At 40.4% G+C, this 27,466-nt stretch overlaps 1 protein-coding gene and 1 long non-coding RNA gene across 2 annotated transcripts in view; one reads left to right on the forward strand and one right to left on the reverse strand.

Annotated features, from left to right (window-relative positions):
- SLC35F4 (solute carrier family 35 member F4) overlaps positions 1-27,466 on the reverse strand; it is a 226,612-nt gene that overhangs the window by 8,566 nt on the left and 190,580 nt on the right. Inside the window, exons 2-5 of the mRNA XM_072838718.1 lie at positions 20,855-21,040; positions 15,104-15,401; positions 9,608-9,827; positions 133-258 (exon numbers count right to left, since the gene is read on the reverse strand). Of these exons, the coding sequence (XP_072694819.1) occupies positions 133-258; positions 9,608-9,827; positions 15,104-15,401; positions 20,855-21,040 (830 nt within the window). The remainder of the gene's footprint in view (positions 1-132; positions 259-9,607; positions 9,828-15,103; positions 15,402-20,854; positions 21,041-27,466) is intronic.
- The window catches only part of LOC140640016 (uncharacterized), a 28,057-nt gene continuing 20,915 nt past the window's right edge, over positions 20,325-27,466 (forward strand). The window contains exon 1 of the long non-coding RNA XR_012036672.1: positions 20,325-20,568. This is a non-coding gene — a long non-coding RNA (uncharacterized lncRNA). The remainder of the gene's footprint in view (positions 20,569-27,466) is intronic.

Raw genomic sequence — 27,466 nt, forward strand, 5'->3', positions numbered from 1 at the left:
ACTTGTTCCTACTTGAACCATCTTTTTTTTTTTTTTTTTCTCTAGCCAAGACTTTCTTTGTCCTGCCTTCCTTTATTACTTAAGTCTAAACTACGGATAACAGTTGACTACACTAAAAAAGGCACAACATACCTTATATAATGCTGATGTAGAGGCTGAGCCCACTGCAAATGCCACTCCTATGATTGAATCCGTGTGGAAATTATCTGCGTATGCCATCATGACGATGCCAGTAATGGCCATGATTGCGGCAACTATCTGTCAAATAGAATGCAAAGAAATTTTTAAAAAAATGATGCCTCCATATCTCAGGGCAAGCAATCGAAGACTTCATGAGAGTTGCTAAATGCTTCCTCAAACCCAATTACCTCTTGTACATCACTATTTCAATGTAGGAAGGGTCAGTATTAACAAGATATCAGTATGCTCATGAGACATCCAGGCAGAGAATATAAAAGCTGCTCACATTCTAATTAAGGTCTAGTAATTTCAGTTTAATCTTTTAGCTCAACTTCTTAGGGATTAATACCCATGTTGGTGAAATAAATTTAATAGAAAATCACTCCAGAGCATTTTCATTTATACTGTATTCTTTTTCTTCAAACAATCCAGCATATATTTCAATCAGCTCCTCGGATCATCAATGCATGATTTTGAAAACTGACACATAACCAGGACTTGATTAGGGAAACACAATATTGATGCAGCTAAGAGGCAAAATTTAGGCCAAGGGGGGAAAAAAAGGAAAGCAAATAATCTGTCATATTGATTTATAAGGAATGAGCTGAGTTTGCATTGGCACTTGGAATGTCAAATGGAGGTCAGTTCTTCCTTTTGTGTACGTGCAAACTAACCACAAAGGAGAACTTTATCCCCTTATTCTAGAGCATTTACTGCATAAAGTGAAATATTCATAATTTGATTAAAATCATAATGGTTTGCTATAAATTGATATGATCCTTGATATATTCAAAAGAGGGGTCCATTCCCTTAGTGAAATGCTGATTTGCATCTGTTTCTCAAATTATCTTGAACTGATTCTCCTGGAAAACATTTCGAAGCTGTAGTAAACAGTAAAATGAGGGCCCTGGAACAGGGAACAGTGAGTCATTTCTTGAGAAATAGTCTCACTGACTTTTAAAACAAGATGCAACTTTGCAAGAAGTGTAAAGGTACCTGGTGGTTAATTTTGTTAAGGTTCAGTTCTGAGTATTCCTGAGTAAATCAATTCCTCCATAGATAGCTTTTCCACATATGTGACTTTTTTTTTTGGTCCCTCCGAATATTATTAATGAATTATTTATAAATTATTTATAAATATTTATATTACAACGAAACGTAGCTCTTCAACATATAACTGTAGGCTTGTTCAGACCAGCGCAGAGTATGATGGCGATGACACATATAATTTAGATGCTGCTAAAGCAATTCTTTTGTTAGTGACCACCAAAAGCAAGTGCACTGTTGGTTTCAGACCTCGCTCCCTACTAAAGTATCTTTTATGAAAAACAGCAGGAGTACTTGAGAACAGACGCTGACATGTCAGCAGTGAAAAACTGTCTTCATAAAGGGTTTTTCCAAGAAGGCTGCTTGATGGGAGGCGTTTCTCTTGCTGGGTGAATATCATATTCTCTAAAGCTCCCAGGCATGTGTTCTAGTTAGACTTTGCCTCTCACTAGAGGGAATAGAATCTAATACACACACCATGAGGTGTCAAGGAAATTTTCCAAACAAAAAGTAATAGACTCATAAATAAACATGGGGAGGGGGTTATGTAGACCTGGAAATTCTGTAAGGGCTATCATTTTGTTTGATTTGGGGATTTATAGTTCAGCCAGGGACTTGCAATGATCCTTTGGGCAGTCTGATTTCAGAGAAATAAAAAGGTACATTTTCTGATTTGTTTTCATGTTTAAATAATGCTCATGGGTCAAAGTGTTCAGGTGCACAAGTAGATTTCCCTCATAAGATCAAGCTTGTAGGACAATAAATTTGAATCAATATTTGTTTTCTTTCAGCCAAGCATCAGTTGTGTTTTCTTGTTCAGATCAAGACAGGGTTAATAGAATACAGTATTAATCATAATGAACTTTAACATGATGTACTGTTTCACATTTAAATTATTCTATAATACATAATATCTAGGTTTAGGCAATTGTGTGTAACATAGAATTCTGGGTTTAGGAGTTTATGAAAAGAAACAACCTGTACAAAACAAAAAAGAGCACAAACAAGAACACTGTTCTGGAAAGAGATGAACATTTAATACTATTACTCCCAGGATATGGCTCTAGTTAGAAGCACTTCCTTTTCTGAGTCAGTAACAATATATATGCATAATATGTCTATTATAAGGTTTCCCAAGATAGGAATTGGGTATGGACAAAGATTATAAATTTTATAGGAATTCAAAATTATAACTGTGATGAGCCTTTTAAAGATCTCCATTACATTTTATATTCAAGTGCTGTGGAAATATTAGCTGGACCACTTAAGTTGACATATCAATTATACCAGTGTCTCTTTCAATTGCCTTCATGGAGAGAAGCATTTTTCATATGGGGGCGGGGCAGACAATGTGGTTAGTTAAGTTCTAAAAGCATGAAAATCTGAATATTTGAGATATTAGAAAAATTCTTCTCTATGGTGTGAACAGTAATTTATAGGTTATATAGGTTTTCTGGAAGGAAAAGATAAGTTAAATTATTTTCCACATATTTAATTTAAATTTTACAACTAACTAATAGAACAAATTCTCTGTGGCTGTGTTTTGAGAAATCTTCGACATGTTTCTTATCTACACAGCTGGAACTAAGGGAAGAGAGCTCAGCTAATGCAGGAAATGCCAAAAAATGTGGGGTGGAAAGCTCAGTGGAGTGGTCATTTGGATGATCCCAGAGTATTTCCCCTTGGTACCACTGCTTAACTGCAGAGTAAATACTTTTGAAATTTTCAAATAACAAATAGCCCAAGCACAGATCTGAGTCACAGGCATTTTCAGAATTAATCAGTTATCAAGGAAGGATTCATAGCCTGGTCTTTTGAACAAAAAACACAAAATGACTCTTACTGGGCTCCGGATGCTGGAAATGTACCTGCGGGAAGCCAGTGCCTTAACTCCTATGTCAGAAATGCACATAGGTGCATATCCACATGGGAAAAAACCCCAAATATGCCTTTGAACACATCAGCATCCAGATGAGGGATGATTTTGCTGAAAATAAACAATCTCATGGTGCCCACTGTTTGGCTTCAGAAACATGTGGCTCTCCTCATAACCTATTTCAGTTCCAGCCCCATCACCAATAAGTACTCACCACTACCATTACCTCAATCTGGTTTGAGTGAGCATGTTTGCAACCGTAATGATCACTAAACTGCCAATGCCTCATTTTTAACTTTGGAAACCTCTCGGACTTCTCACATCATGGTGTGCCCACCTGGGAGGAGTACCTTGAAGATGAGAATTTGTTTAGCTCATTTTCCCTGGTATACCTCTTAGGGGACATTTCCTTTGGAGCCAGTTACCTTCCTCTTCAGGCTCAACACCCCTCTGAGAGCCTCCTGTCAACTTTCAGGGCTATTCAGAGGGGGACCTTGAGGCTGTTTGAGTGTGTTCCTAAAGCCCAGAGATGGCTTTGGAGATAAACATTTGATAATCTCACTGTGCTATATACCACATGTGACTCTGCACAAAAGCTAGGTTTATACCACCTCTCAGAGAATTCATTTGTATGGTTAAAAGCTCGGGAAACATCTGGCTTTTGGCTGTTTTATTTTCTTGTATCGTCATTTCCTTTTTGTCTCAGGCCCTCAAAAACTACCAGAGTCTAGCCCTTCTCTTGATCTCTGTGATGGTTTACCAGCCCCTCATTATGTTTACTGTGCTTCCCATCGGCAAAATGGTGCCCAGAATTGTTATTTGTGTAGCAATACCAGATCTTGTAGGGTTCTGAGTACTGAGGTTAACTGTTAATCGCCTAATTGCAACTGCAATGTCTTTTCATAATTTGCCTTGGAGTTAACTGTGTTTCTAAAAGTGGGTGAGCACGGAGGGGCTTCTGTGGCTCACAGTGGACCACCTCTAAATTCCAGTGTACAGCAGCCTCTAGAATGAAGGGCCTCAAAGCTACACTGCTGGCTGGGCTGTACTCAAGCTCAAGACCAAAGGTCCGGAGCTCAATGTGGGGTACGCATTAATAGCTTGGCTGATGAGAACTGCGCTGATGATCATCCTTGTTTTCTTTTAGTTTATTTAAATAGAGTCCATTTTCAAGGAACCAAAGCTATACAGAATCCTTTAGCTCGTCCACATGCTACATTTAAGGTTCCATGAAGGTGAACCATCTGTTTTACTCAGATCCAGTGAAATTGGACAAGAGTTGAAGTGTGAGTAATGAAAGGGGTGGGCAGTGTATAGCTGTACAGATTGTGTGTGTGTGTGTGTGTGTGTGTGTGTGTGTATGTCTGCGCAGAGGGTGCCTGGGGACAGGTCAAACCCAAGTTGTGCAGAGCCCCAAACCAAGATTCCCATCCTCCATCCCCCCAACACACATCTATTTTTATATGAATAAAATCCATCTGAAAACGATCTCCAAGGGAGACCAGGATGGAAAGGAGGGAAAGAATGGCCAGATGGAAAGACTAAAGGGTGTGCATGGAAGATAGAGCAGATCTATTGATGGCATTTTGTTAAGGGGTTATGGATTCCTTGCGGGTGTAAAACTGGAGAGCATTCCACCTCAGCTTTCTCTTCCTTGTATTCACAAATTTTGCTCCTGCCAAGAGGAGGATGAAAAGGATGAGTCCCACTACCCATCCTCTGCTGCCTCTTCCAGGAAGCATGAAGGTTCTGAAATAGAGGATTCTGTGGTGCACATGGATGCTCAGTTACGGCCCAAATCAGTAACAGCTCAGCTCCAGGGTCCTGATTTAGCACACCCTGGAGCCCAATTTGAGTTCAGAGAAGTGCGTTAAACAGAGAAAGATTCCATTTAACTGACATACTCCAGTTGGGCTGTGGTGGATCTTGGAAAGTGTCCAAAAGAGCCACAGTTTAGATAGTTAACTGCATAGGGACCCAATTACAGCTAGAAAAATATGTGGGTGTCAAACCTAGGAGACAAAAATTCATTTCCTAAATCTGCTAAGGAAGTTTGGGGTTTGCTGAACCATTCACCACTCACCAATTTTATTCCTCTGTTCAAGGGAATTTAAAAATGAAAGAAAAAATTCAATTAGTAATATAAAAAATAAGGGAGGGACAAGATCTGAAAGAGTTTCAACTTCCTAGTCTGACATTTACTTTGCAGATCGGAGTGCAATCGATACCAGCGACAGAGAAGAAAACCCCCGGCCAGGGGCTCATTTTCTTTGAGGAGAACCTTTTTTTATTTAGTTTCTCTGGTTTTCACGAATTTAAGAACTCTAGCTAAACAGGACAGTATCTTGAAGATGGGAAAAGACCCTTCTTCCAAGCTGCAAGAGCTGGATTCTCACCAACATTTGTGCAATTAAAAAAAAAGATCTTTTAAAAAAGTTTACTAATTTCCACGGGATGATCCTGTAAGCAACTACTCGTGAGTTTTTAACACACCAATGTTTACAGCAAATTGGCTGAAATGACTTTATGATAGAAAACTAAATGTACAACAAATCCCCTTTACATCTGTCATTCAATCAATATTCTAAGAAAACAAAATATTAACAAGTTATTCATAAAACATAATTAGTTTTTCCATGAGCATTGCTACTTCTGGCAACTGGTGCTCCAGAGAAACACATATCACCAATATTATGATTTAAAGCATCCTTCACTGTCTGTGGTGTCATTTGGATGTGAAAAATAGAAGTAGGAAATGTGATCATCTGAAATGTGAGCCTTCTTCAAATCAAACAAATGACAATTATCATCCAAAAACAATCTATCTGTAAACTGCTGAAGTCTTAGAGTGAGTGAAACATACAAATTTTAATCTGATGACTAAATGCAGTACTTTAAATACTAAAAAAGAAAAAGAGAGAGAAAAAAAGTAGTCCAAGTGTGTGTGTGTGGGGGGGCGGGCAGCACAGGCTGTGCTTTGCTCACCTCTGGATGTAGGCAATGAAAGTGACATTCACATCATCAGTGTTGTTTGCCCTCTTTTAATTTCTCAAATGCCCCAATTAAACATGTTCTCAACATGTTTCAGGAAAAACAGAATTGTTGATACTGTCAAACGGCAAAATGCTGAATATGTCTTGGTTCTTACATTGCCCCTGGACCGATTAGGAGCGTCATTAAAATTACACCTTCACGTTCTCCTGGAACATGGCATTAAACACCTCCTCTTGGTTTCCAGGGAGGAGTGAAGGATATCCTGTTATGTGAAAGGAAGACTGACTGCTACCGTGCTGGATGTTCATTTTTACCATTTTGCCATCTATGGTGTCTTAATTTATGTATATACTTATTAACAAGTATATACAACTCGTTGGCTATATAACATTTGTTTTTTTCTATTGGGTCTTCTGACTTACAGATGCTGTCATAGTTTCCTGAAGCCCTTGTCACAGATTACCACACACCCGGTGACTGAGAACAAGAGAAATGCATTCTGTCACAGTTCTAGAGGCCAGAAGTTCAAAATCCAGCAGATCCATGCTCCCAATGGCAGTTCTGAGAGAATACATTCCTTGACTCTTCCAGGTTCTGGTGGCTGCCTGGCTTTCCTGGGCTTGTGGCCCCAGTCACTCCAGTCTCTCTCTCTGTGGTCATGCTGCCTTCTCCTCTTCTGTGTGCCTCCCTTGTGTGTGTCTCTTGTAAAGATACCTGTTACTGGAATCAAGGCCACCTAAATCATCCAGGATGATCTCCTCTTTGCAAGATCCTTATGTTAATTATGTCTGCAAAGACCATTTTTCCACATAAGGTCACATTCACAGGGTCTGGGGATGAGGATGTGGACACCCTATTGGGGACCACCATTCAACCCACTAGAGATGCGAATTTTCAAATGGTGATGGTTTGTAGCCTCTAGGCAGATTTTTGAAATCTGTGATTTAAATAGAAGTTACACAGCTGAGTTTTGTTTTGTTTTGTTTTGTTTTTAAATCTCAAAGATTGAAACTCTTTTGGCGGGACATCTTGTATCAGTAGGTTCCCTGATTAAATGCATTCACTCACTCTAATGCAACGGATTTTCTCACTGGTAAATCTAATAGTGAAGGTATTGATTCCGTTTTGGTATGCAGATGCCATTGGAAGGGCAGAAAAGCCCTGAAATCTCTTCTTCCCTCTCTTCTGACAAGACCCTCCAAATTCTTATGGATAATCCATGGTGCTGGCAAAGATCTCATCAACATGAATTTATTTCCTATATTCTCAAATATCTACAGAGTCCTATTTGGTAGATATTTGAGGACTCAAATAATCCCCTGCATTATTCTAGATTCTAGAGACAGAGGCAGAGTTGGCTTCATGGGCATATGACCTGTGCAGATGCATAGGGTCTCATGCTTAGAAAAGCCTTGCCTTTGGTTTCATGCTCTACTGTTGCTATCTTGAAATTATTGATAGATTTTTTAAAAAGAATGGTCCCTGTGTCATTTAAGAAACAAAATATATCTCTGTGTGTCTCTTGTGAATAAATAAATATAATCTTAAAAAAAAAAGAAAACCATTAAGAAACAAAATAGATGGACATAGGCAGGGAAGGAAAAATAAAATAAGATAAAAACAGAGAGGGAGGCAAACTACAAGAGCTCTTAACTATAGAGAACAAACGAAGGGTTGCTAGGGGAAGGTGAAAGGGGATGGGTTAAATATCATGGGCATTAAGGAGGGCACTTGTGATGAGCACTAGGTGTTATATGTAAGTGATGAATCACTACATTCTACTCATGAAGCCAATACTACACTATATGTTAACTAACTTGAATTTATTTATTTATTTTTTAATTTTATTTTTTTTTTAATTTATTTTAACTAACTTGAATTTAAATAAAAACCTGCGGGAAAGATAAAACTGCTTTAAAAGGTTTTTTTTGTTTGTTTGTTTGTTTTTTTTTTTTTTTTTTTAAAGAATGGTCCTTGTGTTTTCATTTTGTATTGAGCCCCAAAATTATGTAGTTAATCCTGAATGGAACAGTGAGCAATATAGGGACTGTCCCTGCTTTCAAGGACTTGTCAGGATACCTGCTGGTAGACAGCCAGCACCAGTTCCACATATAAAAACATAACATTAAGCCCTCTGGATGTCAAATCTAAGATTAGCTGGTGGAGAGTGTGATTCTAATGTATCACGGACAGGTTTAGAGGTTCTCATCTCATCTTCTACCATAGCTTTCTACTTGTTCATGTCAAGCTTTGGTTCTAAATTTCTGAGCAGCATCTCCCAGGATACAATCAGAATTTGCTATTTAAAAAAGTTTTAAGGGCAGCCCAGGTAGCTCAGCGGTTTAACGCCGCCTTCAGCCCAGGGCCTGATCCTGGAGACCCAGGATTGAGTCCCATGTCTGGCTCCCTGCGCAGAGCCTGCTTCTCCCTCTGCCTGTGTCTCTGCCTCTCTCTCAGTCTCTCTCTCTTTCTTTCTTTCTCTGTCTCTCATGAATAAATAAATAAAATCTTTAAAAAAATAAAATTAAAAAGTTTTAAGGGTTAATGGCTGTCATCAGCTCTCTCTCTAAAATTGATTCCAGCATTTAGGGGCATAGGGAACCCAGAATCATTGCAACAAGAGGAATATTTTGATAGAAAAATATGCTTCCAATCCAGTCTTGGACATCTCTTTCAGAGAACAATAATTGTGTGATGTTTATTTTCTGGGAAAAGGCTTTTCATCTGTACCTCTTTCTAAAGAATTATTTTCTCAATGTTTTCATCATGGTGGCATGACAAATTATATGAATGAGATCTGGCTCCTTAAATCTGCCTGGCTTTCAATCAATCTAATTTAGAGCAAGCATACAAAATAATTTTTTTTTCAAATCCATATTACTTTTGAAAGGAATAAACTCAGAACTGAAGTGGTTGGTGGAAGTTTAATACAGTTCAATTAAGGATTTGTACCCCAAAGTACAAATTGTTGCCTTTAGTTCCATTTCTAGATTAGTCACACTAGATATATAGCCACTTTTAACAGCATTGTACTATTACCAGTGACTTTAATTACTGTTTGGTAACCTTATCTACTTACACCAATGTTAATTAAATCCATCTCGGGGCCAGGGGGAGGGAAAGCATGAGGGAGTTGTCCCAACATATGTTGATTGAAAAAAAGAATTCATAATCTTTACTGTGGCTAATTTTCTCAGACCCTTCTTTCCTGAGGACAGAAGGAGTTGATCACACCATTAATTCTAAAAAAAAAAAAAAAAAAAGAACTTATTTTCCCTGTCTGTGTTCGTGCCTCCTGTTGAAATCAGCTGACTGCCCAAGGGAGACCATCTCTTTATCCTTTCATGATATTGTCATTGCCTGGGTGTTCTAATGCATCTCCAAATTCCAATTTGTACTCAGAACCAATGGGGAAAGTTTGACAGAAATTCCATGAAACAGAGGAGCTCTCCTGATGCCAAGGATTTACGATACGGGCGGCCTCACCCATCGAATCAAGTGTGCCATTACCCTCACTCCCATGAACCTGTCTTTCAGCACGATCCACGACAGCAAGAAGACAAAAGCTTTGTTACAACAGAACAGAGCAGAGACATCCGTGGCTGTCAGCTTCTTTAAAGCCAGTAAATACAGGTAATTAGTCAAAGTCCATAGAATAGAAAAGGGAGCAGTTCTTTTAAGAAAGAGCTTCAACGTCAGACCATCTTCTCCAAAAATCCGACTGCATTCCCTAAGAAAGAAAAAGAGGTAATTGTCAGGTACTAATTGTGACACATGTTGGGTTGTCTAACTCTTGACAGCCACTTTTCTGGCAAGAACACAAACATTCAACATTCATTGTTCATCTGTGGAACTATTGAACCCAGGGCTCCCACCTATGGGCCACAGCAGGGGCAGAGTTCCATGGAAATGAGCCCACATCTCCCCAGGAGCAGAGTGAGGCCCTTTCCTACCTCTCAAGATGGCTGAGGCAGCCATGCTGCTGCTGCTAAACATTCTTAGATAAGCTGGGAGAAATAAGAAATGAGTAGTTTCTTGGATTACTAGCTATTAGAAGAGAGAGAAGATTCTTTCCCAATGGGCGAATACAATAGGCCTGTGACAGTGTGAACAGGTAGAGACAACTTGCAGCCTCCCGTACCATGGAAAGCCTCCCAGTTTGGGAATTCTATTTTTCTTAAGGGACAAGGCCTCTTTTTAATGTATCTGTCCAGGTGACTAGCTGGTTTTTCCTCTAGCATTTTTAAGACAGAGAAAATGAAGAAAGCTGCTGTGATGACCACAAAATGGTAAAATAGATAAAAATCAAACTCAACTTGTGTTTATATACACACATTTGGCTGTCTTGGAGGAATTATCTGAATTTATTGTGTAAAAATAATCAGTTCAGTTAAATGTTTGATGTGTTTGATTTCTGACTAAATTGATTATTTAGCCCAAGGGACCATTTTAATCAAAATATTCAAATTAGCAATGCAGACAGGCAGTAATGATATGATAGAATCATTAGTGTTTATTTGACTATGGATTGAAAGCAGGCTCGCTGTTGGGATAACTCAGCTTTATTTTTTCCACGCAGTTGTTTATCCAAACATTTACTGGGTAACTATCATGTGCCAGGCAGTGTATTTTCAAGAGTAGTATAAATATCTTGTTCAAAGCAACAAGTTGGGATGCCTGGGTGGCTCAGTGGTTGAGCGTCTGCCTTCAGATCAGGGCGTGATCCTGGAGACCCAGGATCAAGTCCCACATCGGGCTCCCTGCAGGGAGCCTGCTTTTCCCTCTGCCTGTGTCCCTGCCTTTCTCTGTGTGTCTCTCATGAATAAATAAATAAAATCTTAAAAAAAAAAAAAGCAACACGTTACTAATGTTTGCATGCTTATAATGAAATCTATGTGGTTCTTGTAGATACTAACACTGGTTTCTCTTCCAGCTTTTTCTGAAGAGAAACAATTGTGCTTCCAAGTATTACAAACCAAAGTGATCTCTGGCCAATGTCTGCCCCACACGTATGAAGCAGCTTACCCCACAGGAGGGCCACATAGAGGGAGGGAGTGAGTGACAAAGTGGTGAGGCTCTAAGCACAGGAGTATGGCCTTCAATGTCAAGTCTCAGGGTAAACACTGTTTCCAGGCAGCTGAGAATGCTGGGAATTGTAGGCCAGTGAATCCAGGGAGATTAAAAATGCACATTGAGATGGGATGAGCACTGGATGTTATACTATATGTTGGCAAGTTTAATTTAAATAAAATATTTTTTAAAATACTGCACACACAGAAACCTGTGTCATAGTTTTACTTTTTGGGTGGGAGACAACTTAAAATGAGAGGCTTTTTGTAAAATAAAAATGTGATTTCTCAAAGGTAAATTTTAACTTGAAAGACAAAACTTCAAGGAAGGGGTGAAATAACTCAAAAACAAAGTCTTCTGTAAAGTAAACAGGAATCAACACTCCCTGTGTGAGCACATGCTCACACACCCGGGAATTGGATGGCATATCTCAAGGCCTGCAGCCATGGAGATACACTGAATCAGAGCCACATACAGACCAAGCAGCAGTTTGCACAGGACATCTTGGCACGAGTTTCATATTCTGCTCATTCTCACAAAGGGATCTGCTCTGTGAGAAAGTCTGCCAAGGAGAGCTGGAGCTGAGAGTCCTGGGCTCATCCTGACATCTACCAGCACTAAATGGTGCTTTGAAATACACATTTATGAAGAACCACAACAAACCCATTTCTGATGAAAGGATTTCTTTTCATAGCCCTGGCCCTGGCCCACCTTCCTTCCCAGAGGCCACCATCACACTGAGTTGAGTGCTCTCAAGCAAAGACTTTGAATGCAGGAGAGCCCACATTCTGACCCCACAGGGAGGCACAGCAACAGGGACAGCCCCCTCCCCCAGGGGGGCAGAGACTGTTCTTTTCACCTGGCTTATCCTGTCCCCCTGGTGTGGGCTTCCTTATCGTTTCCCTCTTTTCCCTTCTCTTACTGCCAACCTTCTCTCCATTTGTCACTGCTATAATCAGTCGGACTTAAAAACGCTCTCCACTCAAATGCCAGGTCACCTGTATAGGACCTTATGCTATTTTAGCATTAAGCACTAAGAAATGTGAAAATTCAAAAAAAGAAAGGATTTCTATAGAAAAGCAGGTAACAGTGGGTCTCTCTTTGGGATGATGAGTTCAGAATTTCTAGGCAAGAGGCACTGACAGGTGGCAAAGCTTGGCCTAAAGCTTAGAAGCTGGGGGACGCTAATAATTTAATTGTGCTCAACATTAGGATGTTTGGCTGGCTCAGTCATTTAAGTGTCTGACTCTTGATTTTGGCCCAGGTTATCATCTCAGGAGTGTGAGATTGAGACTCACATCAGGCTTCACACTCAGCCAGGAGTCTTCTTGAGATTCTCTCACTCTCCCGTTTTTTTCTCTCTCTCTCTCTCTGACCCTCCCCCTACTCATGAGCTCTCTCTTTCTCTCTCTAAAATAAAATAAATAAATCCTTAATTATGCTCAACATTGTTGCAGTACCTACTCACTACTGAACCCCATCCATATGTCAGATGACATCTTAAGCACATTTCATAGGTACCTGACATAGATGAATATATCTTTGGCTCTAGTTTCATGCTTTCTAGAGATTCTTTTCCTTGTAAAAAGTGTGGCTTATAAATTTTTTTTTATTAAATTTCAAATTCATGTGATGCAATTAAATTCTCTTGATTGTAAAACTATTTGCAAATGAACAATCCCTACAATATAAATTTGATACATTATTGAAAATTCTTTCGATGTTAGTGGTAAGAAAACAACGGAAAATGCTTTCATACCATTCAAGAGAAAAGAAGACAATAGTCAGAGGGTCTGGTGCTATGGGACAGATTCTATTTCCAGTCTTATACACTAACTCTATTTTCCCCTTGTTCTACCATGAGAGCTTCCGGAAGTACCTTTTTGGCAGATGGTGTAAATGGGTCTACAAGGAAAAAAAGATCAAGCGTCTTAGAATTTTCTGGCAATGTTTACCTCTCCTATGGAGGAGGCCTCTGGAGAATATTCCCCACAAAGACAATGTTTTCTACTTGACAGTAAAAGCTCTTTGATTCGGTTTCAGAAATGGTCTTCACCCAACCTGCACTAACAGGTGGAGGTGTCTTGTCAAATCAACAGGTTTCACTAAATTCAGAGTTAGTCAGACATGAGAGATGTGGTAAAGATGAAGTTGATTCCCAAAACAACATTACTGTAAGCAGCAGCTTCTTGTTGTAGATGTGTTAACTTAAATAAAACCTAGTTGCTTGCTTTGAGGTGTTCTGAGGTACTACATCCCACACTAAACTCTTGTTTTTATCAGCATGTGTGTCTAAACCACAGGAGCATTGGAGTAGAACATACATGCTATGGATAAACTATTTTCAAACAGCAAAATTTTAGTCGATACCCATGTCCCCTGTAATAGCTTATTAAACCTTGTTATTAAAAAAGACATGCACCAATGTCATGTCTTTTTTTTTTTTTTTTTTTGTATTTTGAATCAAATACAAAGTATCTTTAGTGGGGCTCCTGGGTGGCTCAGTCAGTTAAGACTTTGGCTCAGGGTCCTGGAATTGAGCCCCGTATCAGTCTCCCTGCTCAGTGGGGCATCTGCCTCTCCTTCTGCCCCTCCTCCCCACTAATGCCTCTTACTCTGAAATAAATAAATAAAATCTAAAAAATACCCCAAACCAAACCCAAAATATCTTTAGCAATCACAGACCTTTTTCATGAAACCAGATTATTTTATGCACTTAGGTACTGCAACATCCAAAATATTAAGCATATGTTTTTGTAACAATTAATCTTATTAATACATGTTTTTTTCTGGGCTTGAGACACCAAGGTATTCTTTTAAAACATGACTTTCAGAGATAATTCTGGATTTAGATCCGGATCCTGTTAATAAGCCTTACAGCTTATTCCTTTCCTCCAAACCAGAACACATTTATTATTTTTATATAGGTTTTGTCTAATTTTAATTGAATAATCATGGACACAATAGAAAATCAGCTCACAGTGTGACTTTTTCTCAAGCACTTCCAAGCTGGTGATAGAAAATGGAAGTTGAAAATACACCTTTTACAGTTTGTTAAGTTTTTAAGAATAGGCTGATAATGCATTTCTTTTCATGTTCATAGCTGGTGAAACAACAGCGAAGGCCCCATGTGCTCCGAGCCGGCAAAGAACGGCATCTTCTAAACCTCAGGGCTAGGGTGCCTGTGTGCCTCAGTCAGTTGAGCATCTGACTATTGGTTTCAGCTCAGGTTATAGTCTCAGGTCGTGAGATTGAGCCACCAGTCAGGGTCCCCATGTCAGGCTCCCACTCAGTGGGGAGTCTACTTGAATTCTCTCTCCCTTAGTCCCTCCCCCCACTCTCTGTCTCTCTCTCAAATAAATAATCTTTAAACCATCAGGGCCAAACTTCCCTTTTCATGAAACCAGATCATTTTACCCATTTGGGCACCACAACATCCAAAATGTTGAGCATATGTTTTTGGAACAATTAATCTTATTAATACATGTTTTTTTCTGGGCTTGAGACACCGGGGTGTTCTTTTAAAACATGAATTTCAGAGATAATTCTGGGTTTAGATCTGGATGCTGTTATTTAGACCTGTGTGATCTTGGACAAGTCATTCAACCTTTCTAAACTTGTTTCCTCTTTTGTTAAAATGGGGATAGTGACACCACCTTAAAGGTACATGTTACCACCAATGGTGATTAATCAAGATAAGATCTACGAAAGCAACATCACAGAGCCTGGCATGTGGTAGATGTACAATAATTTTTTTTAGGAGGAGGACCGATTCTGTTTCCTAGTGCTCATGTATTCATTACCAAGCTTAGATCCTGGTTCTCCTCACTCCCAAAGTCAACTCAGTTCATATTCTACAGAGATGAAATTACGCATATTTTCATGAAATTATTTTAAAACATCTTGTATTAGCCATTTAACATGAAACAAACCTACCTGAATTTTTTCATTGGAGATTGCTTTTCTTGAGCAGTGGCCAGATGACCAGAATAATAGACTGGGAAAAACATAATGTTCCAGTTTGTTGAAAACCAAGTCATGAAAAATGGACAGTAGAAGTTCTTGTAAGTAATTTTTACAATCTGTGTGGTTCCAACCCAAGACGATGACACTGACAAGATGATCAAGAGTCCCCAGACAGCCTTCAGAACCATGGACGTGCAGGACCGGCAGCGAGCCTTGATTCTGTTTTCTTGGCTGCTGTTCTCAGGATGAGTCTGTGTTCCATCATCCCCTGAAAACAGGAAAGGAATACAAATGTGTGGAAATCAGGTTATAGGACAGCAACCAAAGAGGCAGACAGAAGAATCACCTGTGTTTTTCTTTTTTACCATCATTTAAAGAGATTAATAACTCTGGCTCATTTTCTCTTCTGAATCTTTGCTCTGTGGGGGTATGGTATGTATCTTGACCCTCATCCATTGTCAACACCATGACAATGCTCATGAACTTGGTGGATGCTATGCTGTCCTTCCACGTACCCAACCACTTCCTTATAAAAGCATAACATATTTCTGCCCCCAAAGACTGTGGCCTTTGTCACTTGACCTGCTTGGTCTAATCAAACATGAAGAGATAGATGTGAGGTAGGCTACCTCCTGGGAGAAGCTTTAAGAGGCATCAGAAGGTCTCACTAAACTCTCTTGCTCTTCTCTGTTCCTAGAATGGAAAATGCCAAATAGCAGCTGCCCTTTCAGCCTCTGTGGGAGAAAGAGCAGAACCCAGCCAAAGTAGCCCTGTATCTGCCAACATGAAAAGTAAGTGAAAAATAAGTATTTGTTTTCATACTCCACTAAGGTGTTTTTTTTTCCCCCTAAACTGCAGCAAAGCTGACTATTAAATTGAAAAGCAATGTGTCCCAAGAACAGGGCAAATCTTGACTACACAAAGTCATTTCCCATCTCAGAACAAATTACAATTTAATGTATTTCGGGGAGCACAATGAGTTCTGCTTTGTAGTTTCACATTTACTAAGAAAATTTAGTAGCATGTATTTTACATTAAAATAGTCAAAACTCTGTGAAAGTTACAATCATAAAGTCCTTCTCTCCTGATAGAGAAAACAAGTTCAACACAAAAAAAATGTATGCACCGGTCAGAAGGTTAAAAGGAAGCAGAGATCACCCTGAGTCCCCAAGCTGAGATCCCAGGTGTTAGAATCCTGAGGGAGGGGAGGCTGAATTGTCTGCAAGTTCTCTTGTCTTGAGGAACCTCCTCTGAATACAAGGTTTGTCCTAGTGGTTAAGAAAGTGATGTAGTCCACAGGTTTTAAGTGATAGTGGATGGGTTTCTCACTTTATCTCTCCAAAACCTACTGTCTCTCTCCTGCTGAATGTGGTCCTATTGCTTAGTGAGTCAGGCATGATTGCCCCACTGAGGTAAAAACTTTCACCCAACTAAGGCTCTCTGATAAAATCATTTCGGAAGGGGTATAGCAAGCCTTGAAGGTGAATTTTGAATTGGAGGATATAAAACAAGTAATGACAAACAGAGCAATTACTGTATGACTTCCGAGTCTTTTAACAATACTGGATTCTAAAAAAAAAAAAAAAAAAAAAAAAAAAAAGGGATCCCTGGGTGGCGCAGCGGTTTGGCGCCTGCCTTTGGCCCAGGGCGCGATCCTGGAGACCCGGGATCGAATCCCACATCGGGCTCCCGGTGCATGGAGCCTGCTTCTCCCTCTGCCTGTGTCTCTGCCTCATTCTCTCTCTCTCTCTCTGTGACTATCACAAATAAATAAAAATTTAAAAAAAAAAAAACAATACTGGATTCTTAGGGCCTTGGCCTCTAGAAGATGAAAATTGGTATTCTTTTTTTTATGTATTCAACAAAATCCTATAAAGAGGACCAGGAGCTAGTTAGCTAGTTGGGTCTAAGGGTTCAAAGATGAAAGACCTGAGCTCATGGCCAGTGGCAAGCTAGAAAACACATCTAATGTGTGATATAGGGCCAACTATGGCATATTAAAGGCCATATGGGGGCAAAGGAGAATCACTGGTTAAGGGATGGGGTGGTAAATGATCAAGAGAAACTTCCATGATGCAGTGACATTGACATGAGTCTGGAAGTGTGAGCCAGCTAGCTCCCTTTACTGTGTATAGATAATACCTGCCCTTAATAACAGTTATGCAAATCCTCTCTATAACCATGTGGCTTGTGAAGAGAGTAGAGGGAAAAATATAAAATGAGTGAGAGGGTAGAACAAGAGACTCTTGTCTTAGGAGGCTGGGAAGCAGACATTAACCTACCGGGTGAAGTAGGTATTATCACTTCCATTCTACAGATGAAAAAATTGAAATTTGCATTAAAAGTTGTCCAAGGTTGAACCCAAGTTAGTATGACTCTAGTGTCCACATCTTTTATTCTGAATACTCATTCTGTGCAGGTTTCAGGCTTGAGCTCTTCATTCAAGTGCTGGAAGTTTCAGAAATAGTTTGGAGAAAAAATTCTGTTTCCTGACAGGAATGGTAGTTTTGTATAAGGCTTAAGAAGAGCGATGCTGGGCAGCCCTGGTAGCTCAGCGGTTTAACGCTGCCTTCAGCCCAGGGTGTGATCCTGGAGACCCAGGATTGAGTCCCATGTCCGGCTCTCTGCATGGAGCCTGTTTCTCCCTCTGCCTGTGTCTCTGCTTCTCTCTCTCTGTGTCTCTCATGAATAAATAAATAAAATCTTAAAAAAAAAAAAAAAAGAAGAAGAGTGATGCCTATGAGAAAGATTTGCTCTACGACACTTCAGATTACATTACTCTCAGGGACCATCTCATAAAGGAGGAATGATTCTATAAAGAATCTTAGTATCATATTAATTTGATATCTGCCTTCATTGTCACCTTCTTTGAAGACTGCTTGGTACCACCATCGTACTATATACAGTACTCTTGATGACACCGGTAGTCCCCTAGATCCCTCCATAACATTGACCCATTCTTCTGCTAACTAGATTTAGTTGTTGCCAATTCTTTAATTTTACCATTTATCAATAACATAGATTGGGTCTCCAGAGCTCTTTTATTTTTCTGGTCACTTTAAATTCTCTATAGTCTGGCTTGGATTTATAGTTTTGTATATATCATTAAAACTGATATACTGGGGGTGGGGGGCACCTGGTTGAGCATCTGCCTTTGGCTCAGGTCGATCCAAGAGTCCTGGGATTAAGTCCTGCATCAGGCTCTCCCTGCAGGGAGCCTGCTTCTCCCTGTGCCTATGTCTCTGCCTCTCTGTGTATTTTTCATGAATAAATAAATAAAATCTTTTAAAAAAAACCCTGATATACCAGGAAGTCCACCCATTACTATGAAACTTGATTAGAGCCATTAATGGTAGAGGCCACTGGAATCAACATGAGTGTAACCATTGTATGGCTCTGAGCTCATGTTTGATTCCAGTCTTAACGTCTTTATCCCTCAAACAGTGATAACATTTGTCTCATGGTATTCATTTTGAAGCCAAGTACATAACATTCATGAAAGCATGGTGAACTTCTCTTAAGGTTATTCTCCTTTTCTCTTTTTTCTTCAGTGCCCTGGAATATCCCCCAAATGCCTTCTGAATCATTACAGAAAGAGTAAATTATGTCCCATGTGATCTTTAATGGTATAGCCTTCAGAGTTTATAGTTTGCATATGATAGATATAGCAAGTCTTTATTAACCAGTATATTTAATTAACTGGAACATTTGATTCCGCAGATAACTGGGATAATAGGAATATTACTGCAACTTATAAAAGCCAATTAAAACTTTCTGAAGATTTAAGATGTAATTTTTTTCATTTTTAAAAAAGAACCTTGGCCTCAGGATTAACAGTTGCTGAGATACTATTTTAAGATGTTGTCACTTTTTGAAAAAGATTTTTTCCTTTTTTTAAGATTTTATTTATTTATTTGAGGGAGAGCATATGCATGCGTGAATGGGAAAGCATGAGCAGGGGTGAGGGGCAAAGGGAGAAGGAAAAGCAGACTCCTTGCTAAACAGGAAGCCCTAATACAATTCAAGGCTCAATCCCAGGATGCTGGGATCATGAACTGAGCTGCTGACTAAGCCACTCAGGCACCCTGAAAAATGTTTTTTTCTTTTTAAAAAAATCTTTTCTCACATTAGTAGAGTCCTAGAAGATGCTTTCCTGTTTTCTGTATACCTTTTCTTACTGCCTCTCATCCATAACTAAGTGCCCTGAATTCCATTCTCTTCTCTTTTTTTTTTTTTTTTTAAAGATCTTATTTAGTTATTCATGAGAGACACAGACGGAGAGAGAGGCAGAGACACAGGCAGAGGGAGAAGCAGGCTCCATGCTGGGAGCCCGACGTGGGACTCGATCCTGGGTCTCCTGGATCATGCCCTGGGCTGAAGGCGGCGCTAAACCACTGAGCCACCCGGGCTGCCCTTCTGTTTGTTCTTTAAGCCAGTTTTCTCAAAGCTCCATTTTATTTTCAACTGACCATTTATTTTGGATGGAGTGTTTTGCTGTTTTATTATTGTTCTTAAGGATGTAAGAGATTTTAGTATGTTACCGATCAAGCTGAAGGAATGAGTGGAAGGAGAGACTGAAAAGGCAGGTGGCAAAGATGGAGAGGAGGTGATCACAGAAAAAGCAAAAAGAGCTGACATTGGAAAGGTAGGACCATGCATGTTAAAGTTGGCCCCCAAATCTGGTATTTGGCAAACAGAAGAACAGAGACATTGAGGCTCAGAGGAAAGCATCTGTTTCACTCTCTTCAGAAATGGAAGTGTGGCCGTGTGACAAGAGGAAGTGAGTATGACCTGGGAACTAAGGCACATTCTCTGAGGAAGGCAGGAAGAGGTCCACCGCCAGGGAGGACAGTGTGGGCAGCAGCCTAGGGGACTCAGCTTCATTTGAAAATGATAAATTTGGGGATCCCTGGGTGGCGCAGCGGTTTGGAGCCTGCCTTTGGCCCAGGGCACGATCCTGGAGACCCGGGATCGAATCCCACGTCGAGCTCCCGGTGCATGGAGCCTGCTTCTCCCTCTGCCTGTGTCTCTGCCTCTCTCTCTCTCTCTTTCTCTCTCTCTCTCTCTCTCTGTGACTATCATAAATAAATAAAAGAATTAAAAAAAAAAGAAAATGATAAATTTGCTGGGAAATCCCTGGATCAAGTTATGAGATTTATCAAGCAATTCCAGTAACCCGAGTGGCCTGGGAGTTGGTGTGTGCAGCCAAGCGGATGTGAGGAAAGACTAGAGGTCTGGGCTGGTCAGGAAATGCTGAGTGGCGAGGCTGAAGTCCTGAAGAAGTTGTTAACAGTGGGAAACTAGACGGGTTCCAAGGACTGCCAGTCCTGATGAGCGCAAAAGCAGAGTCTGTGATTTTATTGCTGTTTTCCTTCTTCTTGGAAGGGAGTGCACTACGACGGAATCCCAGGGTTGAGATCAAGATGCTCTTCAAGGTGAGAAAACCAGTTCCCTTGTAAACTTAATTGGGTGTCACTGTTTAAATCACGTGGTAAGCCCTCAATGAGTCTTTGCTATTCCGTTTCTCTGCTACCTGGCACAGCACTAACAGATCATATCTATACCTTCCCCTTCTTCCTTCTCCTCCCACCTGATAAACCTTCCGCACATCACCCCTAAGAGTCCAGGTACCGCCTCTGCGTTCTGGGCCAATGGTGCCATCTTTCATGGCCAGTTAGAAGGTTACCTGGTGAACAGTTATTTAAGAGGTCATCAGCGTACCTGATCTGTTCTGCCTTTCGACTCTGTGTCCGCAAACTCCAGAAGATCCTCGGCTCTGAAGTTCAAGAATAGGAGCAGAAGAATCTTCGGTGACAGAAAGAGGGGACAGTTGTCTACTGATGCCACTGTGTGAACTGGGGCAGTTGGCTCCTGGTTTACATCGAGTAACTGATGATCTGGAGGTACCTGGGAAGGAAGAGTTCACACCAGTTTGAGAACTTTCCAGAGGGAAAACTAGAAACAGATTTTTAAAAAGATTGTATTTATTTATTTGAGAGAGAGAGAGAGAAAGAGAGAGAGAGAGAGAATGAGCAGGAGTGAGGGGCAAGGCAGAGGAGGGAGAAGCAGACTCCCAGCTGAGCAGGGAGCCCCATGCAGGGCTCTATCCCAGGACCCTGGGATCATGACCTGAACCAAAAGCAGATGTTTAATCGACTGAGCACCCCACCCCAAGGCGCCCCCGAACTGTAAACAGATTTTAAATGCTTTGGAAGTAAAATACATGGCAGTAGCCATAACAGTCCTGATGGGACATTCACTGAGCTCAATTTTATTTATTTATTTATTTTTCAATTTTAATCTTATAAAAGGGGCTCCTAAAAATAAAATTCCATCTTGGCAAGGTCTGTGTCCCTAAAATAAAGGGTCTTTTAGATAAATCTGTCAAAATAAAAAATGAACTTGAGAAAGTGGTTTGGGTTGATATATCTGTTCTGAATTAGAACTGTTAACCCAGTGAAATAATTGACCTCAAGGGAAGGAAACTGTTCTCTTATGCTTGTGTCTTCCCTTTTCCTCCTAAGAGTGACTGTTGAATTCCTAACTGGTAAAAACTGCCAACAGGGTCTCCTGTGAAGTCCACTCTACACTTTTCCATCGGGTTGGTCATGAAAATCCAATTTGGTGGTGTCTCCTCAATCACCTCTGTCTTCTATCCACTCTTACAGAGGAAAACCTAGCCTTTAGGATCCTCCACAGGCTAAGCCCCTCCTGATCGATCCATCCCCACTCAGGATCGACTTCATGGGCCTACAACCAGGACAGCCACACAGGGCTCAGAGGGACCGCACAGCCCTCCCGTACTGTCACAGTGACAGTCCACAGCGGCCATGTGGAAGTTCTTTTATCTTTTTTTTTTTTTTTTTAAGATTTTATTTATTTATTCATGATAGTCACACACACACACACACACAGAGAGAGAGAGAGAGAGAGAGAGAGGCAGAGACATAGGCAGAGGGAGAAGCAGGCTCCATGCAGGGAGCCCGACGTGGGATTCGATCCCGGGTCTCCAGGATCGCGCCTGGGCCAAAGGCAGGCGCTAAACGGCTGCACCACCCAGGGATCCCAGTTCTTTTATCTTTCAACTTTTTTTTTTTTTTGTAAGTAACATTTGATGAAATAATGGAGCACACACAGGGGACTTGGAGCTTCAGCCCAGGTGTGATCTTGCCTCCTCTTGCTTCCTCACCTCCTCGGGTGGGTTCTCAGCCACCACTCTAGGGTCCTTGCTTAGCAATCCTACAGGGACCTGGGTACTGGTGGGGAGTGCTGGGACCTCAGGGGGAAAACCCCCAGGGTCTGTGGGGGCCTGCACTCACTTAGAAAATATCCCTGTGTTCAAAAGAGCAGACATTAAATAGCAAATTTAGAAAAACATGGGAAGTGGAAAAAGAGAGAGAAAGGGAGAGACAGAGGACATAAGAAAGGAAAAAAGCCATTTTCTGCCTTTTTTCTTTTTCTGCCTTTTGAAAAGGGGGCTCTACGTTTTCCCTTTGCACAAGGACCTCAGATTCCACAGCTAGCCCTGCTCCAACCAGAATACTCCATTCCAGCTAGGCTGGTTCTGGCTGGGTTCTGACACCTTACCCTCACCACTGATGAGCTCTAAGCCTTTAATTGGGTTGTTCCTGGAACATTCTGAATCTACCCAAATCTTTAAACATTAAGATCAAGTTCTGATTGGTTCATGCAGCCTTTACTGTTAAATCACATGCATGTATACTTTCTTTGAACTTTTACTGTCTGAGCTCATCTGACAGGAGTCTTGCACTAGCTGCCCCAATGCTTGACTTTCGTGAATGCTTTCACTTTCTCCAACTGCAGAAGCTGCCTGTTGTTGGAGACTGTTCTACTCTCTCTGTCTCTCAATAAACTTTTAATTTTGTAATAATTTTATATTTACGGAAAAGTGGAAAAGGGTTCAGAGAGTTCCCATATGCTCTTTACCTGGTTTCTTCTAATGTTAACATCTTGCTTCCGCACTCCACGCATTTGTTGGAATTAAGAGATTAACACTGGCAATTACTGTTAACCACACTCCAAACTTCATTTGGATTTCCCTAGTTTTGTCACAAATGGCCTTTTCCTGTTTCTGGGACCCCATACAGGACACCGCATTATATTCAGTCATTGCGTCTCTTTACTGCCTATGTTTGTTCACAGAGTGCGCTTATTTTTCCTCGAAAGTTATGAGTTTCTCTATTTCCACTGATACAAGGGGAAGAGCAGAGGCTATTATCCTCTCTGGGTCACGGAGGCTATGTCTTGGTATGGTGCCTCTGAGATGCAGAACACACAAAAGTAAGGAGCACACAAAATCTTGAAATAGCAATGACATCTTGGCTTTAGTTTGGTTTTGAATAATCACATAATGTACTGGATGAGTCATTACTTGAAGCAATCAAATCAGAACCTCAAGAAGCAGTGATGTCCAGAAAAAGAAAGCTTGAGTTCCTCAGCCATCATCTCCAATAAGAACCTAACAGAACAGCAGAGTAACTTGGCTGTGAATGTTAGTTATGCAGTCCGGGGCTCCCCATCTATGACAAAATGTATCTTGTTTTCTTTTCTTTCTTTTTCTTTTTTTTTTTCAGTCTTGGGAAAAACAAGTAGAGGTATATAAAGATGGACTTAGCTGTACCATATATTACTAAGTGTCTTAAATTGATCCAATTAAAATGTATTATTTAATCTTGGATTTAAATTTTTTTTGAGATTTTATTTATTTGAGAGAGAGAGAGAGAGAGAGCACACACACATGAGCAGGAACGTGGGGCAGAGGAAGAGGGAGAAGCAGGCCCCTCATTGAGCAGGGAGCTAGATGTGGGGCTTGATCTCTGGACCCTAGGATCATGACCTGAGCCAAAGGCAAATGTTTAATCACCTGAGTTACCCAGGCGCCCTTAATCTTGGATTTAAAAGAATAAAATATGTACAGCTACTCAAAAAACCAATAGAAGAATTACATATCGATTATTGTGCTTCAATTAATGCTGTGTTAATACTATTATTATAAAAGTGTCAAAAATAAGGTTCGTATTTTACATATCCAACATATTTACTGTGCCTTTCACAACTATGTTTTTAATTGAATATTTCAAATTCAATGAAAAGAGTCTGTCTAAAATTCAGTGAACTCTCTCTCATTTATTTATGCCCTTCGAGAGTGACTGACACTCAACTACTCCAAGTGTCATTTTTAATTTATCTTTCAAGTATTTTTCATAATTTATTTTACATAAGTTGTGCCTTCTCATTTTCTCTTATGTGAATATCAGTTTTCATTTTGTGATCATTAGCAATTATAGGTGGAAAGGAGGAAGTCCAAAAATAGTTTGGGAAGCTAGTTGAGCAAGGATTGAGATAAAACAATGGCCATAGTTACTAAGGAGTTGGTAAATCATGTGTAGCTGGGACTGTTGGATTTGTAAGCCAAGTTAGCGATTTCTCTTGCTTCCTCATTTTCACTGAAGCATTTTGTTCTGGCTTCTATACCTCCTGGTCCATATGTAATAAGGCTCAATACCAATTACCTGCTGTCAGTTGCCTCATACTGGTTGATTTATGGAAGAGACCAGAGAACAGGTGAGCCACTGGAGACATTTAAATCATTGTCCTAAAAAGGCAAACTTTAAACTTCAGAGCCAAGCCCAGAGGCATATTCAGGGCATGGGCCATGAAACAGTCATCTCCAATCCTGGAAAACACAAACACTGCCCCATGCTACATGGTCTCGTACCCTTCAATTAATATAAAGCCACCTCTGGCAAAAATAATATTCAGAACGTCACCTGGGATGCAGTCAAGGATCATAAATAAATCATGTCTATTTTCTATGCCACAGTGACTGCCTAGGCATTGCAAATTCAGTTAGTGAACAGTGTTCAGACTTTAATAGGTAGTGAGAGTAAACTGTATTAGAAGTGATAGGTTGAAAGTTTCTCATTAGTCACACCAGACGGTCCCCCTCTCCCTTATAAAGACATTTGCTCACCTGAGCCATGGCAGTAGAGCCATCTTATGCCATTTTTCATATTTGTCCAGGAACAAGAATATAATTTCTTCATTTGCATTGGGTAGGCTCTGCATGTTCCCCAAATCGATTTAACTCAACAAGTAGTTATTAAGCACCTATTCTAGGGCCGGTTTTGTGTCAGGACCGGGAGTTAGACAAATGAATACATGGTACATGCCTACATGGAGCTCTCAACAGTATTGGAGTCAGACTTATAACCAATTAACCATAATTTAATGTGAACTGGAGAGCAAGAAGAAAGGGAGTGATTCATTCTGCCTGGAGCAGGGAAGTCTCTCTAAGTGGCTACATCAAAGTTGGCTTTGAAGGATGAGCAGGACTTTGCTGGGCAGAGTTCTACACTGAGGAATAGGCCATAGGAGCAAATACCCTGCAGGGTAAAGAGCATGCTGTGAGACAATGGTAAAATGAGCAACTCTAAGATGCTGAATTCTGAGTACAAACAAGCATTGAAAATCCTTTGAGGAATGTTGCTCAGATGAAATGGTCCATAGAACATATTCAATAAATGTAGATTGTTATAACAAAAAAATAAACAGGTAAACAAAAATGACCATTAGCAGTTCTTTATCAGTTAGAATGACCTCATGCAATAGAAATCCAAACTCGACCAGTTTAAGCAAAAATGAAGAGTTTTTAGAAGCTTAGCAACCAAGAGACAGGACAGCCAGGAATGTCCCTAAGCCTCAAGAACACCTAGGACTGGGGTGCAGTATAGGCAAACAGTCCTCCATCTCTCACTGCAAGTGCTAGCTTCACGTCTTCTCACTTGGCTACTGTTTGTCTTTCTCTACAGAAAACTTGATTGTTTGAAGATCCAGGTTTCCAGTCTTGCAGCTTTAGCCTCCTGGGAGAAATCTAATTTCCCAGAGTCAAAAATCTTGAGGAAGGAACTTGTTGTGTCTTATACTGACTCCCAGTCCAACTTTGTGGCCAGGAAACACTGTGACAATACCAGGAAAGGGCGGTGAGGGTGGGCACACAGGGCCTCGGGCATCCGAAATGTCAAAGCAAAAAAGGGCAAAGAACCACAGCTGCTGAGTAAAGCAACCCCCGAAACAGAGTGGAAGGTATAGGGTTTTCAGATAACAACTTGGAAAGGCAAGCAATAAAGAGCACGTAAGAACAGCTCTTTGGAAAGTAGGTGAGAAACAAAGTGTCAGGTAAGGTTCTGTGTGAGCAAGTGCAAGATGACTTGGAAGATAATAGACCAGACTATAAGGTATTCTAACAAGAGCCCTGCCTGTTCTTTTTAAAAAAGTTTTATTTGTTTATTCAAGAGAGACACAGAGAGAGAGGCACAGACATAGGCAGAAGGAGAAGCAAGCTCCTCATGGGGAGCCTGATGTGGGAGTCTATCCCCAGATCCCAGGATCATGACCTGAGCCAAAGGCAGACACTCAACCACTGAGACACCCAGGGGCCCCCTGCCCGTTGACTCTTACCTCTCATGAACATAAAAGGTCAATGACACATTTGGTTTTACTAATCATTATACTGAACAGTGAGCTGGAAACCTTATCCTAACTTGCCCCAAGCTGTGGTGCTTACTTAACTTGAAACACCATAGGTAACCCTGGTACCCAAACCTAAACGCAGAGATGATGAAATACAGAAGGCAATTGCACAATGGGGGTGGTGAGTGGGAATCCTAAATCCCTACAGCTTTCTCTCCTTTGATTTAAAGATTTATTTTTTTGTTTAAATTCAATTTAATTAACATATAGTGCATTATTAATTTCACAGGTAGAATTTAGTGATTCATCAGTTGCATATAACACACAGTGCTCATTACTTCAAGTGCCCTCCTTAATGCCTATCACCTGGTTACCCTGTCCTCCCACCCCCTTCCCCTATAGCAACCCTCACTTTATTTCCTATTGGTAAGAGTCTCTTATGGTTTGTCTCTCTCTCTGTTTTCATCTTATTTTATTTTTCCTTCCCTTCCCCTATGTTCATCTGTTTTATTTCTTAAATTCCACATATCAGTGAAATCATATGGTATTTGTCTTTCTCTGACTTATTTTGCTTAACATAATACCCTCTAGTTCCATCCATGTCATTGTAAATGGCAAGATTTCATCATTTTTGATGGCTGAGTAATATTTTATTATATACCATATCTTTTTCGAACAAGCACCTGCAAATCATACTTATCCATAAGACAAACAGGTGATTCCAATGCAAGTTAAAAGTTTGAGAGCCTCTGTGTGATACCACAAAGGGTAGTGAGGTACCCAGGTATAGCAATGGCTCTTACTACACTTAGCCCCAAAAGGACAAGGAGAAGGAATGAT

This window comes from Canis lupus, chromosome 9 (assembly GCF_048164855.1).
Source record: "Canis lupus baileyi chromosome 9, mCanLup2.hap1, whole genome shotgun sequence".
Classification (NCBI taxonomy): domain Eukaryota; kingdom Metazoa; phylum Chordata; class Mammalia; order Carnivora; family Canidae; genus Canis; species Canis lupus.